Raw genomic sequence first — 18,371 nt, forward strand, 5'->3', positions numbered from 1 at the left:
GACGCAGTTTATCACAGACTGCTTTTAGGCTTGTGAAACGTACAATACTTCGTGAAATTAGAAACTTGGAAGACACTCCTTAAATGTATGTGTCGTAGGCAACCCAGTTATTGTCAATTACGAAAAGAAAAGCAAAACACGGTAGTGTTCTTGTGTTTCTTGATGAAGGAACAATGTCTCAAAACTCTGGGTCTTTGTCAGGTGGTGGCACCCTGACACTGGTTAAATCAGCTCACATAACCCTTTGGAGAATGTGTGGGGCTGCTGTGGCATTAACTTGTACAGTAAAAGCTAGTGTCCTGCGGAAATAAAAGATAGTAGGATATCTACTTGTATGTGATTCAGAATCCAAGCGGGTAATTAGTAATAGTTCTGTGTTTGGTACACTGCTGACTGTTTCGCCCTAATTGCAATTGAAAATATATAATTGAAAATAATAATAATAATAATAATAATTATTATTATTATTATTATTATTATTATTATTATTATTATTATTATTATTATTAAATGTTTAATTATATACCTGCAAGATTCACTGCAGGAGTCACACCCTGATCCCACTACTTTCCTGGTTAAATGCATATATATATATATATATATATATAAATTTAACCTGGAAAGTAGTGGGACCAGGGTGTGATTCCTGCAGTGAATCTTGCAGGTTAGCTCATAACCTCTCCTCACCCCTTTGGCACATTAGTGTGATGTGCCCACGTGAGTCTGCTATTTTACTGCCATAAAATATTGAATACCATGGGGGTGCCATACATTGCCCTTTTGCCTGATAAAATGTTTAATAATACAAGATGGTTTTCTCAGTGTAGAATTTTAAGACCTGAATGTTTGCCCTGTGCTGTAATGTAAATAATGCTGGAACAATATGAATGTGGTCTCAAATTACAGATCTGAATTTAAATGGTGCGATGTGAAAGTAGTGGTCTGGATTGTGTGTTTACGGTTGCCACAGGAGCTGACACAGGAGAACGTTGCTATAGTTGTGTTTGTATTCTCCACGGACTCAGACAAAGAGAACCAGAAATGTGCATTATACATTCACAGCGGTTACCACATTCATTTTAGTATTTTTCCCACTTTGCAAAGTGAACTCATTAGCTCAGACCTGTTCCTAACAAATTCTAACATTTTGTAGTTGCCCTTATGATTTTGTGAGCACGTGTGCTCAGATTACAAATTATAATTGCCAATTTATAATTGGTAGTCTTTAAACCAGGGCGTTTGGTCACCATATTGTTTCCTTGTTTCAATGAAACATGTGACAACAGCGCCACCACAGATTATATAGTCCCATCCGGAACCCAAAGGGCAGCATTTAACAGTTGGATACAAACTCGAATTCAGTTTCGGCTCCACGGTGACACATTTTTAGCTCAGCTTGACAGAGAAGATGAGCGGACGTGTCGGCGACCTCAGCCAAAAGCAGGAGGAAACGCTGACGCAGGTGAGATTGTAGTTTTGCTTTTTTATTCATTTATTTTTTTGTCCAAGTATAAATTTGTCACTTCATTTTTTGACAGTTGACAGTTCATGCGTCTTAAAAAATTCGAGTAGGCTAGTCTGTGAAGCTATTTAATTCACATGGAGACTTGCAAAAAGTGGCAAAAAAGCATTATTTTACATAACATAATGTAATGCGATTTTTAAAAACTTATTTTAAAATAGCCTTAATCCACCACCTACGAGTTCTGTACACTGTTGTATAAAGTCAGATAGACATAACAGCATTTTTAAAAGGCATTCGACAAACTTTAAATGACAAGTAGCTCAACATGCATTCGAACAAGCTAGGCGATGAAAGCGGTTCGGTTCTGCGAATGAATGAAGCTTCCAACTTTCTTTGAGCAGTGAATCGTTGCGATAATTTGTGAAATTTTACACTATTCTTAAAACGCATGGAGCAAACATAAAAAGGACGACGAGCTATTATAAATATAAAAAGTATAGAAGATCTCAAAGGATTAAAAAAAACCTTTTGGGGACACAAGGTAAAAAGAGAACTCAAGAGAGAATAGGCGTCCTCCTAAGGGATATTTGAAAGCATGTCACGTGTTTGCAGTGAGGTTCTAATTAGTATTGGTATCATTGTGAACCTCTAAAATCATTAAAGCATACCAGACCATGTCACGTCCTGTTTCTGCATGTATTTGTGTATACAGTATTATAAATACTGTAGCATGTCACCGTTTGTGTACGCGATCTAGCCATAAATGCTTACCAATGCATTTCTGCCATGCATTTCATGTCTCACTGTCTCTGATGTTGTTTTCTGTTTCCAGTTTCGAGAGAGAATAGAAGACATTCTCCCCCAGCTCCCCTCGCAACATGACCATTTCCTGCTTCGCTGGCTTAGAGGTGAGGAATTTTATGTATTTATAAGCAAGTCATTGATGTAAGTTCATAAATAGTAATTAAACAATTTTGCTTATTTAAAACCGTTTCCCCATCCAATTTACATTTGTATGCTATCGTTTTTTAAACATTGTTTCACATTCACACAGTTACATCGCAGGCATTCCCAAGGAAAACGATTGCTTCATTTCTGTAGTGTCCTTCCAAAGTCGCTTTTTGTGTGTATATGTGCTTCGGGCAAGTTACAGTGTACATTGTCCCCATCGTTAACATGTCAGGGGTATGAGCAGAACCATGGTTCCCAGGTTGTTTACTTTGTTCTACGGTTTCAGACATATCGCATGGATATGCTGTATTCATATAACCGACATATATTATTTTCAATCCACGCTAAATCATGTAAACATGATCTAAAATACATCTACGCATACCCCTCCTCCTCTTTCATTTTGGCCATTGCAAGAAGTCCTGGAGGGCGCCAGGTCATGTCAGTTCGCTCACTGGTTTCCCTCCCTCTATAGCAGCCGTTGCCAGTTTGATTTGCCGGCAGATTTTGTAGTTTTTTCTCAGTATACTGTGAACCTTTGGGGTAAACAATCAGTGTACAATGTGTACCTTTACTGGTTGCAAAGAGGGGAAAGGATAGCTGGAGCGTTTGCTAACTATCACGTGATGCAGTGTGTGTGTGTGCGCGCGCGTGCGTGTGTATGTTTGCGCAGCTGTTTTTTTATTATTATTATTATTATTATTATTTATTTTTTTAAATGAACTCCTGAGCAGCTCTGGCCTCTGCCATTTTGTTGCCAATCACAATCACAGAATCATAAACCAATCAAAGGGGTTCTCCAGTATAATCGGTGTAATCTCTGGAGTGATCCCATTAACCCTCCAGCAACAGGCATAGCTTTGCCCATCAGCTGCTGGAGTATCTGCAAATCGAACACTGTCCACTGGGCTTTCAGCATCTCATAGTGATAAGCAGCATTGCAGCTGGGCATTTCCAACCTTTTTTTGCTCTTATTGTTTTATGCTTGGCATTTTTCCCAGTGCAGCTTTTAACAGTCACTGATTTGATTTTCAGTCAAATGTTGATTCTATTTTTTGTTATTAGAATGAAAAAGAGTTTAGTATTGCTCCATTAGGACATCATTGTTATAACAAGAAACTGGTCAACAATGAATTGCAGCTAATATTGTACTTTCTTCTTTTCTAATATCCAGTGTGTTTATTACTGGATGAGCACTAAATGATATTATTAAAACAGCCTTTTTTCTGAGCATCCATGAACTCCATCTTTATTTGATGTGTAGAGACCCCTTTTGCAGGTATGGAAGATGCACACAAGGCTGTGGGAGAGATGTGTATCCTGGGACAAGAATGACATTTTGTATGTTTTTTGAGATGGTTAACCCACTGGTATCTACTCAAACAACAAATTGTGTTTCAAGGCCAAACTTGAATCTGTAGTTGTGAATTTGCAATATCACATTCAGGAAGTCATAAATATGTTTGGATGCTAGCTATCGATACTGGTATGGGTATTCAATAATAGTTATATTTATGGAATACAGCTATTTTTGTATTAATGATAAAATAATGTAGTATAAATTAATTCATTTTATATATTATATAACTGGTATGTTACTGAATATGAAGAAATGTGGATGCGCAAAAGTTCCAATTCATTTCTGTTTTCTGAAAAGCTGCATATCTGCTTCAGAGAACCATGCATATCGTTTTATGTGGGAAAATAATTATTGTTATATAAATTCAATGGAAAACTGAGATGTAGACTTCTCACAATTAATTTGTAAGTGGCAAAATGCTCATACAAAATCGAGCCATCAAACTAATAAAGGATGAATAACATAAATAAAAAATTTCAAATGTTTAAAAAAAAATAATAAAATAGTAATGCACAGTTTAGCTATCTTTGTAGTTAGGTTGAGGTATGTAACACCTGGCTTGGGTCCATGAAAGCAATAGGAGAGAACATGGACTTTGCACTATCGGGGAGGTTGAGGCATTTGGAGGTCATCAACCCGAGCTTTCATTCTGATACGCTTGTTGAAAGCAAACAGAGGGCTGAGGGACCACTGTTAGACTGGCCAAAACATTCATCTGGGCCTTACTGACATCCGTCCTTGACTGGAGGCTACATGTTTGTTTACTTTGTCTAACACTCCAGATGTATTTTAAAACCTTAAAAAAAATATTCTTTATATGTTTGATATGTCTTTTCCACCAAAAATGTTCAGTAAACTACTGAAAATGACTTAGTAGCATTACCCATTTTCCCTCATTGGCAACACCAGAATCAATGAATATACAAATTGGCAATGCTTGCTGCTGTGGTCCCGGGATGTATAGTAGGCAGGGAATCCATCCATCCATCCATCCATTATCTATACCCACTTTTTCCTGGTCAGGGTCGTGGGGGGTGCTGGAGCCTATCCCATCATGCATTGGGCGAGAGGAGTACACCCTGGACATGTTGCCAGTCTTTCACAGCGCACACACACCATTCACTCACACACTCGTACCTATGGGCAGTTGGAGTCTAGGCAGGGCATTTGGTTTCAGAATTAATTTCTTCACAAAATCAACTTCTGCATGAGGTTCTGAAAACAGTCATCTGTAAAATGTGTGCTACAAACATGAATTCCCTCTATGCTGTCAGGTGCATCCACGCAATTTTATAAACAAATTCCACCCATTTTTGTTTTAGAATAGGCTCCTTTGGTAAGGAGTGGAACAAAGTTCCTACCTCATGATTGCATCCTAAAACTGTAGTCTGCCATGTTCACCACAACAACTGTCATAGCAATGCCGCTAACTCAGTTTTCTGTGCACAAAGGTTTCAGTTTACCGCATCACTCTCCTGTAATTTGCATTTCTTTGGATAATGGATGATGATAGGATTGACATATTTGTGACATCACAAATTTTGCTTGTACATACACATTTCTGACTCAGATTTCCGGGAAGTACAGAGAAGCTCTCTATCTACAGTAGAAGAATGGGAAAATGGAGCCCTGGTGACAAGTTTTGCACAAAAATTAATCTGTATAGTGAAATTCATGCTTCCAGAGTTAACCAGAAAAAAAAGTTTTTGAGTGTAGGGGGTCTTTAAAATTTTTTAAAGGGAATACTGAAGATGCTAGTCACAAAATATCACAGCAGCAGTGGATCATTGGATTGCAGAGGACCTGTGTGGTCAAAATGTTGCCCTTGTGATTGCTCAGTACAACACCATGTTGGGAAGCAACTGTTGCCCCCCCCCCCCCCCATTGCCTTATTTTGTTTTCACCTCTATACAGTAATTATTTTGGATGTGAGTACACTGCTCTTTGTTCAAGGTCACTCTGTCTCACCCCATGGTGAAACCACCCCTTCTCCAGCCCCCCTGACTCCTAACCAAAAAAACTCTTTTTTTATCTCAGTGTGGTCAACACCCCACAGGAATCACAAGTATCCCCTTAAAATCTTGTGAATGTATTCAAAACAATTCACCTTATTTACCCATTTGTTTTTAAAATAAATTGTCTATTTGTTGTTGCATGATGGGTGGGTGTCAGGTGAAGACCAGCCAGCTCGTAGGCCTTTGTTGTGGGTACAAACAGGGATAACCGGTTCTCATAGCTAGCGACCTTAAGTGTCAGTAGATCTGTGTAATTAAAAGGGGGAGCTTTGTGGTGTCATATGTCTGTTCTATTTCCCAAACTAAAAGGTGGGCTTTAATTGTGGCAATAGAGCCAATTGATGTCCAGCTACTTCTTTTCCTTCTCCTCCTTAAACTCGACACCTTCAGGTCTGTGACAGCCAATCAGCAGTCCTGTAATCACCTTACCTGAGATTTTTTTTATGCTGTTTGCCAGACTATTTCAGATGAGAAACTGCTTTTAAAATTGAATTGTAACTTGTGTGGTGGAGACAGTTTCACCCAGCTTTTAAGCAGAACTGTTTGTGCTGGTACAATGTTTTTTTTTCCTGGCATACTGACAGGATTTGAATGGAGAACCGTTAGCTAAATTTGTCTCTCTTAATAATAATAATAATACATTTTATTTATAAAGCACTTTTCAAGCAGTTGGGTGCACTCTGGTTGGTCTGTATCTATCACTATGTTTGTTCATTTTTTTTGTTCCTCTCTCCTTTCATGCCTTCAATCATTTTCTTCTGAACTTTTATGTCATAATCATTATTTTGATGATGGCAGCCCACTTCAGACCATGACAGGACAGGGACAGGACTGTTTCAAACAGCTGGCTGTTCCTCTGTAGTCAAGACAAAATTAGGCAGAACACTGGTGGAAAAATAATTTCTTAATTAATGAATCTGTATATTTGGAAAAGGTCCACTTTATTTGCATATTGAGGTGAAAAAGGTTAAACATAGTAGAAATCAACAGTTCATGAGGTCTACATTATAGAAATTATATAAACAATCCAGTTTCAGATTTTTATGAGTTGCAATTTGATGAAAATACTTCTGTATTGTACTTTCTGTATGTTTATGTTAATTCCCCGCCTTTTTAAAAACCAGAGCGGATTCTTTGGATGTTTTCTAGTTTGTAAACAATACTATCAATATCCTTTAAAGAACCAAGTCATTGTTGATTCTTAGTTTTTTACCATCTTATTTTTAGCAATAGATCTTCTCTCTGCATTAAGGTTCACTGTTATTAACCTGTCACAGGCCTTAATTGCAGATATATTGTGGGTAGCTGCAGTGATTAGCAGTGTGCTTCTAAATAACCGGCACACTTGTGGTTTTGTATCAAGGTTGCAAACAGAATATACAGACATCATTTAAACTGATGAAGGCAGCAAGTAGACGGATTCAATCTTGTAGCCTCATCCTTACAGACTATGGATCTTTTGTAAATATACTCACTGGGATCTATTTTTTTCAGCCAGAAGTTTCAATGTACAGAAAGCAGAGACAATGCTTCGGAAGGTAAGGTATTCTCTGTTTCTTCCTTTCCTATCATAAGTCGTCCTGAGGCCTGCTTGATTTTAGGGTTTATAGTGCAGGGGCAAGTTATTGCTTAAATTTAAGTCAAACTTTAACTGACGATTGACTTGTGTGCAAGTCAAGGTAGCAAATAATTTGAAGGTAAATATAGCTTGCTCTCAACACGTAGGTTGTGGTACCTAGTGATGTAATTTCCCTTGAAGAAAGCATGCTTTTGTTTTATGATTGTATATCCTTGTTTATTTGGTTTTAAGTAGACTCCACTCCCCATTACATTAATTCCAGGTGCTAATTTCCTGGCATATATCTAGCCTTCTTCACATTTGTTCATTTTAGCCTTACATAATTTTGTGTGCTTTCAAAAGAACACCGAGATCAGCAACGCTGCGCCATAAATTTGAAAGGACTGTTTTTGTTATATGCCAGAGCAGCGGAGAATCACGTTTCATACTAAGAGCTGCTGGCAGTGAGGTGTAGCATACACCAGCCCCAATTATAATGGAGTCATGCTACACATATTGTACCCTTGCGGGAATTTCAATTGTTTTAATCTTGTAACATCTATGGGTTGTTAATAATAAATGGTTGTGTTTAATGCTGCTGGTGATGGTGGTGTGAGTCCTAGGTTCATTCATCATTAGGTACCATTTCTTTGCCTTCAAGTGTGTTTAGGACACAATCAGATGTTGAGGGTCATGATCATAGCAGCAAACAGGTTTTTATGTTTTGTATGATTGAGAGAGGTGGTGCCACAAAGGCACCATCATAGAGAGAGCTTTGTAGAAGCCTGGACAAGGCCTGTTCAGTCAGAAGTAACACTATGATTCTTTTCTTAATTGATTATTTGTTTTCTAGGTTGAGATTCAGGCCTCTTCTAAATACCAGTCACATGTCATTGGTTTTGTGTGTGTGTATGTGTGTGTGTGTGAAAGCAAAAGGAGGATAATACGTTTAGGTTTCACTGTCCCCTTCATGACTGACAAGTTAATTACTGTATGACAGTGTATGACTAAAGAGCCTAATTGTTTTTCCTTGACTATCCTGTTTTCACAACATGAGGTTAAAATCCCATTCAGGGGCAGTAATGACTGAAACTGAATCGGACATCCAGTGTCATTCTTTACATTGGATTAAAATTATGTAAGGATCTAAGACTGAATGTTCCACTCCAGAATTAGACCTGCTGGTTTTACCAGTGATTTTCCTTAAATCTGCAGAGTAGAATGTAGAAACGTACACTCTCAGAAATAAAGAGTGTAAAGGAAAAATCATAGAATGCAGAATTTTCACCGCTGTGTTTCCTGTGATTGGCTCAGTGAAAGAATGCTATTGAACGATGGAGGCCACAACTCACTTTATAAACTACCCACCAGTTATAAAAAAGTAGCTTAAAATGTGTTCAGATTTAGACAATAATTCCAATGTTTTTTGATGCAGACCTATGTCAAAGCAACTGTACCCAGTGCCGTGCATGTGGGATGTGAATCATTTAATTTGTTTGTTGTAAAAGCTTGTGGAAAGTTCACAATATGTACCAAGTTATTCTTTCCCATGTCCAACTCAGGGCCCCCCTCAACTGCTCTCACAGCCCATGTTGGATTCCAAGCTCTAGTTCAGAATATAGAATTAAGCATGTGCACAGTGATCTCACCATTTCTCATACAGTGATATTAGATTTGGTTTGTAATGCTTTCAGCCTCCTGGTCAAAGAAGCAGTATTCATCCTAATATAGTATCTAACAGTCTGTTTGTTTTATCCTCAGCATGTGGAATTCAGAAGGCACATGAAAGTAGACACAATAACCACTGACTGGCAGCAACCAGAGGTACAGTCTTAATAAACTCCTCGTTTACCCCTGTCAGCTTTCCCTGCATTAGAAAGGGATGGGCAGTCCCATGGGTAATATTGTATCACGTCAGCGTCTGCTGGTGCCTTGCTCCAATCTGATTGGTGTGTGTTGCGTCTGTTGTGTGTCCAGGTGATCACCCGGTACCTGGCTGGTGGCATGTGTGGCTATGACCGGGAGGGGAGCCCCATTTGGTACGATGTGATTGGCCCACTGGACCCCAAGGGCCTCCTCCTGTCCGCCAGCAAGCAAGACTTCCTCAAGCGCAAGATCCGTGACACTGAGATGATGCAGAGGGAGTGTCGGCTGCAGTCACAGAAGGTACAGTACTCCCCGATTTTTATTCCCGGGTAGACTGCTGCTCTTGAACCTTTGAGCAAGGTACTTAACCTGAATTGCTTCATTAAATATCCAGCTGTAGAAATTGATTATATGTAGTGAATATAAGATGTGCAAGTTGCTCTGGGTAAGATCATCTGCTAAATTTCTATATAGGGCTAATTTATAAATGGTACTGTAGAAGGCACAATATGCTATAATAATAGACACAATGCTCCATTATACAAGATATTGAATGCTCTTATACACCATATAATACACCATTATAAACCATACAGTATGCTCTTATATAGCATTTAGTACACTTTTATATATGATACAGTAATCTCTTCTAGATGGTATAGAACACTCTAATAGATGTTATGGTATGCTTTCATAGAGGGTGCTCTTGCTGTATTCAGTTCATCAGTACATAATGTGTTCTGTGGCTAAAGTCCAGAGATGGCAGTGTTTTTCACTCAATATGCAGCCTTATGATTTTTCATTGAGATGGTGAGTGTTACTAAGGGGACGGGAGGGCACAGAAGCTGTTTGGAATCGAACCCCTTCAGTGAAATGTCACCCTGGCTTGGAACACATTCCAGCACCTTGGATTCTCACATTCATGTGTCCTGAACCCCAGTGGCCCTGTGCTGTTTTACTCCTCATCTTGCCACTGCAAGTAGAATGGAAATTGGCCCCCATGTGCTTTATTTTTCTCCTTTCAAATCTCCACACAGCTACACATGGGTCACTTCAACCTCCTATTTTAATGACATTTTGTGCAGTGCAGAATTGTGGTGATTTTTATCCAAACTGTGAGTTATAGTCCAATGCTAACATAGTGTGGCCTTTAGCAAAATAGTAACATGCTATGAGTTTTAGCATAGTGCTAACATTGCATGGGCGTTAGCAAAAGGCTAACATGCGGTCCCATTACTGGCCTCCAGCTGGGGAAGGTTGTGGAGTCCATCACCCTGATCTATGACTGCGAGGGGCTGGGACTGAAACACCTGTGGAAACCTGCCATCGATGCGTATGGAGAAGTAAGGAGCAAGTGACACTCTCACCCTCACCCATAAAGAGATAATAACACACAAACTGTTCTCTGCACACAAAGTGATGTGGTGCTGTTAATGGTTGTTACCATCTAGCCAGAGTCCGTATCACAGCCTTCAATATTATTTACATAATGGAAGAATTCTTCAGCTCTCGTGCAAAAGCTCTCTAAGCTCCCACCTCTGAGGGGGCAAATGCCACCCTTCTCGCATCATTAGCCAAAGCTGTGTGCTTTGGAAGATTGTACATAAGCAACACTAGGTCTCTGTGTAGTGCAGGAGCCTATCCCTTCAGTGTCTGTGCTGTTGCAGATCCTCACCATGTATGAGGAGAACTACCCCGAGGGCTTAAAGAGGCTGTTTCTCATCAAAGGTGAGTGTGTCCTGTTCATCGTCTGTTAGGCGCATGTATCTGGCTGCTTTTAGACCGTCGCGATTATCGGATATAGAACTGACCTGAACTGCTTATGAAACAATTTTTCCAACAGTTTCCACATGCTTTGCATTTAGGTGTGCAATGTTCTGAACAAACAACGTTACATACATGCGACTTGTGTGAGAGAATGTTGACAGTCAGACAAAGAAAACTGTGTAACTTACTCCAGTATGATGCAGTGCTGCTGCAGGTTTGGAGCCCTGCCTTCAGTGAGGACACTGCAAATTTCAACACTGCAAGTTTATATGAGTCCAGTGGGAGCACATTAAAGTACTCTATTAGAGTTTAAAGTACTCTGTGAGAGTTTATGGAAGGAGCTTTTACTGGCCCTTAACTCCCTCCCTTGGCTGAGTGTACACGTATATACTTAGGGTTTAGCTCAGATTTCACATGATGTGTAGTATAATTTCCTGTTTTCTTTGTGAGGTACAAATGCACTCAATGTAATCAAGATCATTTGAGGCAGCATTGAGGCAGCATCCTTACCAAAATGTACAATGCTACATTTCTAATGTAGACACCAGAGCTTATGTCTTAAAGACCTCCTAGTTGTAACAGTGGTTGCAATTAATGACTGGTGCTTGTCTCTTTATGAAAGACAGTAGACTGTAGCTTCTGCCTGCAGTTCATAAACCCAAATCTCCCTGTAACCCCACCCACCCTCTGCAGCCCCCAAGCTCTTCCCTGTGGCATATAACCTGATTAAAAACTTCCTGTGTGAGGACACACGCCGCAAGATCATTGTCCTGGGAGGTAAGAGCCACACACCAGAATGCACAGCTCTGCCTGACCTGTAGGAGGAAGTAAAACAAGTAAATGGACCCATCCCTGTTGTACGCTAGTTGGTCTCTCTCACTGTGTGCTCTTCTCTATGTCTGTCCACCTCCCTACAGCCAACTGGCAGGAGGTGCTGCGGAAGTACATAGACCCAGAGCAGCTGCCCGTTGCCTATGGGGGTACGCTGACCGACCCAGACGGGGACCCCCGATGTAAGACCTGGGTGAGCGATTAGGAAGGAGTGGTGTGGGCAGACTGAGGGATTAAAGAGCGACGCCATTCACTGTCCCAGGGCAACCCCTCCCCCGTTTCATGTAGCATCAACCTCTAGTGGTAGAATGATGCTACTGCGCTTGATTAAAAAAAAAGAACGGTCCTTGGTCTCTGTAATGCATGTTCCTGGATCCCGGGGTATTATATTTTATTTTTTAAAAGGATACCTTCAAATGGAGGCATTTCAACAAAGCAGTGGCTTTGCGATTCGAATGTCGAGGTCGCGATTTGGGGTTGCGATTCAAGCGAAACCGCTTGTTTCTTTCTGGTTTTGGTGGCACTGGTCCCTGATCATGGATTAGCAGCCCTTCAGAAGATCAGCATTGGTGAGAAGATCAGAAAGCAAGGAGCTTTTTTTAAAAAAAAAAACATTTTTCTGGTTGCATGGCTCCGATTTTATGAGTTCATGTTGTTGTGAATACAGTGGCTTAGTGCACTGGTCCATAGACCATTTGGCACACTGCCAGATTTTTTGGTTCTTAAAAATGATGTGATCCAATCAAATGCCATGGTTATTTTTGCTAGAACAACTGCAGGAAGCACATCTTACCCTAAGAAACATCCACTTTGGGATTTTTATCCAAAACCCCTGAAAACTAGGTCCCAGTGCATGGTAGGTAATTCACCACATTGTGTGCCACTGGATCACATCGTTAAGTGTTATGTTTGTTTCAAAGTTCTTTTTAATTAATTGTTTTAAGCGTTGGTTTCAGTGCACGTGTGTTGAGATGGATCAATACATTCTGTTATTTTCTATTACTATTAATGTTCCCTTCCCGAAGAGGAAGCCACAGTTAGCCATAACCTTGCGATTCCGATAGTGATCTCAAGAAGAAAAAAAAGAACCTTTGTCAGCACTGTTCCGCTGACTTCACCCGCATGTGGGAGCTGGGAATGTTCCTGTGCACAGGCAGGCTTTGTTCCCCTGCGTCCTGGTGGCGGTGGAGAATCGAGTGCTTCAGCACACTCCACTGACCCGCGTTTAGAGCCAGAGTCCTGTCAGCTGAAAACATGCATCAATGCTCAGGAATGACTCAGCTGCTCCAGGAGTACTCTTATACATTACAAAGATGTTCCTAAATACCTAGCCAATAGCACTATTGCAGGGCTGAATTAGAATGCTTTTTACAGACAGACAGAAAGGACTGAGATTCCATGTCTCCGGTATTATTGTGAGTTTCCATTTCCAGATAAGCTACGGGGGCGAGGTGCCAAAGTCGTACTACGTGCAGGACTCTGTCAAAGTGCAGTATGAGCAGAGCGTCACCATCGGCCGAGGCTCCTCCCACCAGCTGGAGTACGAGATCCTGTTCCCAGGCTGTGTGCTGCGGTGAGTGGAATTCTGGGTGATCTTGAGTCAGGAATACACCAAGCTGAGAGACGCTCGATAGTCGGCCGACAACAAGGGTGGGTCTCAACGACACTGGTCAGGAGTGATCTGTCCCAACACTCTGACAAAGTGGTCACACCGAAGTGGAGACAAGGGAATGTGTCCCTAGTCATTGTCTTCACTCTTGCCCTTGGCCAGTGGAGCCACATCATGACGATGTGGTTCACTGGGACCATTCCAAATGGACCAAGCAGCTTACAGTGTCTCTTCACTTCCACTTTTGGATGGATGGATGGATGAGTGAATGAATGAGTGAATTAATTGATTAATTAATTAATTAATTAATTGATGATTAATTAATTAGCTAAAACATTGAAACAGAAAAATATAAAGTATACCTTACATAGTGCAGAAACTACTGTATGGAGTTTATTGGAGTAATTTTAAGGTTAAGCTACCTATGGTTAGAAGAAGGTGAGGTGGCAGATGTACTTTTGGTGGTTACAGGGGGACTGTTTCTCTTCCTTTTCTCACAATCCCCTTCTCCCCAGGTGGCAGTTCGCGAGCGAGGGGGCAGATATTGGCTTTGGGGTGTTCATGAAGACCAGGATCGGCAGCAGGCAGAAGGCAGGGGAGATGCAGGAGGTGGTGCCCAGTCAGCGCTACAATGCCCACCTGGTGCCTGAAGACGGCTCCCTCACCTGTGCTGACGCAGGCGTCTGTGAGTATAGGGCCTGGGACTGAGGGGGGCGCCAGGCGTTCCTGTGACTAACACCACGGTCTGATTCCTATTTTAACTAACTATGGATCCATATTATTTGTTACGTAACACTTTTGCTTAGCGGTCATCTTTATCTACAATGTCACACATTACTTATGGTTCTTATGTGGCAGCTGCTTCCATTTATGAAGCTGGATATTTTATGGAAGTGATTCAGGCGAAGTACATTTCTTGATGTAACCTCTTCTGGTTCAAGTTTGGTTCTTTGCACACGGCACTATACTGCCACATTCCCCAGTTCCAGGCAACAGACTGTCAGTTCTGCATCCTGTGAACAGAAAGGCCTCCTAGTGGCTTTACTCAGCACATTCCTTTACTTGAGGAATAATCAGAATTATTTTTTCCTTCCCAGATGTATTGCGATTTGACAACACCTACAGTGTCCTGCATTCCAAGAGGATCAGTTTCACAGTGGAGGTTCTGCTGTCTGACAGCCAATTGCAGTCTGAGAGGAACAGGGATTGATAGGCTGGGTCAGATATGGAATTCTGCTCAGATGACCAATAGCATCATAGATATGACAAAGAACACTGACTCTCTTCTTCTGTTTCACAAAGGTGGCTTATGTACTGTAGCTACACAACAGCTTCCAACAAAGACTTAATGCTGAAAGTCATAATCTTTCATCATAACTCAATAACAAGATAATAATGTTTATTTCCATAATACTTTAATCTGATGAACAGTCGATCAACATCCATAATAACACATTATAACCCTTTCATGTTACATCTTAAAGGAATTACCAGTATTTTTTACATTGATATGATATGAAGAAGAAATACTTTTCTCTTAATTGCAAGTCTAATCTATCCTTACAGTATGTTTCTTTTGTCAGTATAGAGATTGTTGTAATATTTTCCTCACCAAACATCAGTTTGAATTAATTCTTATGAAGTCCAACTGAAGTGACAAACAACTCATCTGTGAAGCTTCTGTAAATTACATCATGTTTTTAGAAATTCAAACAAGTTCTCAGCTGCTAGTCAACTATGTAGGCCTACCTCTTAAAGAATGTAAAAGTTAATTTGTTATTTATTTGTAATTATTACATCAGGATGATTTACATCAACAATTTGTTAAACTAATTTAACAATGTGAATGAAATGTCTGTGTGTAGCAGTAAACTTTTTAAAAAAAGTTTTAATCATTTTCAATAAACTGCTCTCATGAAATGACTGTAGTCCATAAAATAAAAGGTTGGCAATACCATAAAAAGATTGGTTGCCATGCAATAATGCTATATACATTGTAAGCCTTCATTGATACAAGGTGACATGAACCATGTATGTAGTTCATATGGCTGTGAAGCAGGACATTTGGCTGTGGTTCCACCAACTAGCCATGTACTGCCTGACAAATTTAAAGTGGCCTTGAGCGGATTGTTTCTATGATGTCTGTCTAAGGGGGTCTATTTTCTTGTATTTCTATTTGGCTGGAGTTTGTTTTTCTCTTTATATCTGTTTATGTGTCTCTACCACTGCCTCTATGTCTGTCTTTCTCTCTGTATGTATGTGTTTGTATGTAGAAATACCTCTCATTGCTACAGAGTACTCAAATCAGTTCAATTAAATTTTATTTGTATAGCACAGACACTACCACAAGATGCTTTACAGTGGAATAAACCATTTATATTTGATATGCTCCTACATAAAATATGCTCACAAGTGAAGCAACACATTATAATGCCTGTCCTCACAATTGTACGCTTAAAAAATGGTATATTTATTTTGCAAATGAACCGATTTTCATAAAATGAAATTTTCATGATAAAATGTTGATATTTCTTCAACAGCTCCCACAAAATATGCAGATTTGGAACAGTATATCAGGTATATCGTGTGGTTAATGGAAGTATGTCTATCGTAACTTGACTTAACCAATGACACCGAGACATGTTTAAAGGAAAGAATATTCCCCATGGTAAAATCTAATGTGTCTAATTTCCGTGTTATACACCTCATTTTACAGAACAAGCTCTTCTCAGCTGTATTCCCGAGCTGAGAAGTCAATGACTGTAGCAACATTAAGCTGAGGCTCATGAACAGAGTAAGGAAATGCTCAAGGCACAAGGGACTAATATTATTATGTGAGATATGGGTCGCATTAGCCTGGCGCCCATGTCCTTAACCATACCAGTCCTTAACAGGCAAGCAATGACTGTAGGATCTGGAAATGGTCCTTGGACTGCTGCATCAATTATGAAGTGGATTGGCAGGCGAAACACATGAAACTAATCCTAACACAGGGAGCACTTTACTTCCATTCTCTAAAACTGTTGTTACATGTTATATCCTGTATTCCATTGATTGTACAGATCTTAGTTCAGGGTGTAGACAGTGTAGTAAAACAGATATTACATGTATAGACTACCCTGATAGGCTATTTCTACATAATGCATTTTGTTACATCGGATGTTAAATTCAACACATTGTAATACAGCATTGAAACCAATGTCTTATCAGCAATCAGAATCAGAAGAGCCAACAGGGGTGTCATGTCCGATCCGATTCTTAAGTTTATCAACAAATAAAGTGATTGTTTCAACCCGTTCTCTAATGTTCGCCCTCTCTTGCATTATTATTTGTGGTGTACAAAATTCAGTTAAGTGGTTCCTACGTTTTACATAGGCTATCTTACGTGAATTATGACATTTCTAGGCTTGAACAGGACACTTTGTAATCGTGACGCTGTGGCTATCTCCTTGACAGGAAGAAATGTCTCGACACGTCCAGTTACTTTGGGGGCTATTTTCACTGTAACCACTTGAGGGAGCTCTGACATACTGTATATAATACCTTGAAAGGGGACCCAGCCGTATGCCCATCCTCTGTACCAATACAAATGAACAGAAAGAAGACATTTTAAATATATTAAACGCAAACAAAGAATACTAACTACAACTGCAGTATTATTATACAGCAAACATGTTCAGATGCAGATGTGTCCCAAATTGGTACATTAAAAAAGTGTCTTACGACAGGCCAAGGTCACAGAAATGAGCAAGATAGCCAATTGCAGGGGTCACGAGAGATCGGTCCATTGAAAGGTGATAAAGTGGTCGTTAATAACATATTCAAAAGTTGTGGAATGTAGGCTACTTATTTTTCGATATTGGTACTTTTGAGGTGTAGGTGTTTCATAACATTTCACCTTGGGAACGCTTGGGTCATACAGTATTTTACATATTGTTGTACAGTTTATCGCTAATTCAGCTATAGCTCTTGTGAATGTACTGACCACCGGGTGAAACAACGCCGTATCAATGTCAGAGGGCCACCGGTGGTGGAGGTTGCATCACAGAGGTGTCTCTGATCGGAAACTTGACACGGCAGCGCAGATTGAGCCGCGGTGCTTTTCCAATAAATCCTCGTGGGTTAGCTGCCCTAGGTCCCCAATGCAGTACCGCGCCGCGCGCAGGGAACGGTGCCAGGAAGATGCAGATATTGAGGAGTGCAGATGGGCACGCTACGGATGCCATGTGCTTTTACGTAACAGCCGGGCGTCATTATGATGACAACTGTAACTCAAGCATATAATTTACTGTACTGTTCTACTGTCAAATGAAGCTGGGCGACGTCGGGTGGTGATAATTCCAGTAACCTGGTTCGAAGCATACAAAACCTACGAGAAAGACTATTGATTATTCCGGCAATAATCTGCCACCAGTTTCAGAGGAATACATGGAATACACGCAGAATTGCCCTTTCGTTGGACTTATTGGGCTAGTCTACAAGCCCACCAAAAATGAACAAATAAAATGATCACAGAATTCAGAAATGTTATCCTGAATACATTGTGGATGCTTCTATGCCGTAAAATTGATTTAACCTACAGATACACAGTCGTTATGCAGAGTCTGCTGCCGCCCAACAAATGCAAAGCAGGCGGTTTTTAAAAATATGTATTTATTTTAATTTAAATTAATTTACAATGGAATGCACTATTCTTAGCATGTACGCAAATATCCTGAAACATGTCGCATCAGATTTAAACTTAGAGATGCGAATATTTTATCTCTGCAGACTCTGATCTGTGTTTTGTTCAAAATGTTTTTCCAGGCGCTGTCACATTTGATTGTTTGTTTACACACTTCCTCCCCATGAACACAAACCCGTTCTGTACCTGACCGCTCCGGTAGGCGTTGCGGAAGGAGTTATGTTAATAGAGGGGGCGGGTTGCGGGAAACGAGAGTAGATGACGT

General features: G+C 40.2%; 1 protein-coding gene across 1 annotated transcript; it reads left to right on the top strand.

Moving 5' to 3' along the window:
- Positions 1-1,301: 1,301 nt before the first annotated feature.
- sec14l7 (SEC14-like lipid binding 7) lies at positions 1,302-15,410 on the top strand. Its single transcript, XM_064307772.1, has 12 exons — positions 1,302-1,462; positions 2,298-2,373; positions 7,286-7,329; positions 9,111-9,173; positions 9,327-9,515; positions 10,463-10,558; positions 10,883-10,943; positions 11,676-11,759; positions 11,900-12,006; positions 13,247-13,386; positions 13,938-14,107; positions 14,520-15,410. Exons 1-12 carry the CDS (start codon positions 1,409-1,411, stop codon positions 14,630-14,632), a joined length of 1,197 nt encoding a protein of 398 aa, XP_064163842.1. The 5' UTR covers positions 1,302-1,408; the 3' UTR covers positions 14,633-15,410.
- Positions 15,411-18,371: the final 2,961 nt, after the last annotated feature.

This window comes from Anguilla rostrata, chromosome 14 (assembly GCF_018555375.3).
Source record: "Anguilla rostrata isolate EN2019 chromosome 14, ASM1855537v3, whole genome shotgun sequence".
Taxonomy (NCBI): Eukaryota; Metazoa; Chordata; class Actinopteri; order Anguilliformes; family Anguillidae; genus Anguilla; species Anguilla rostrata.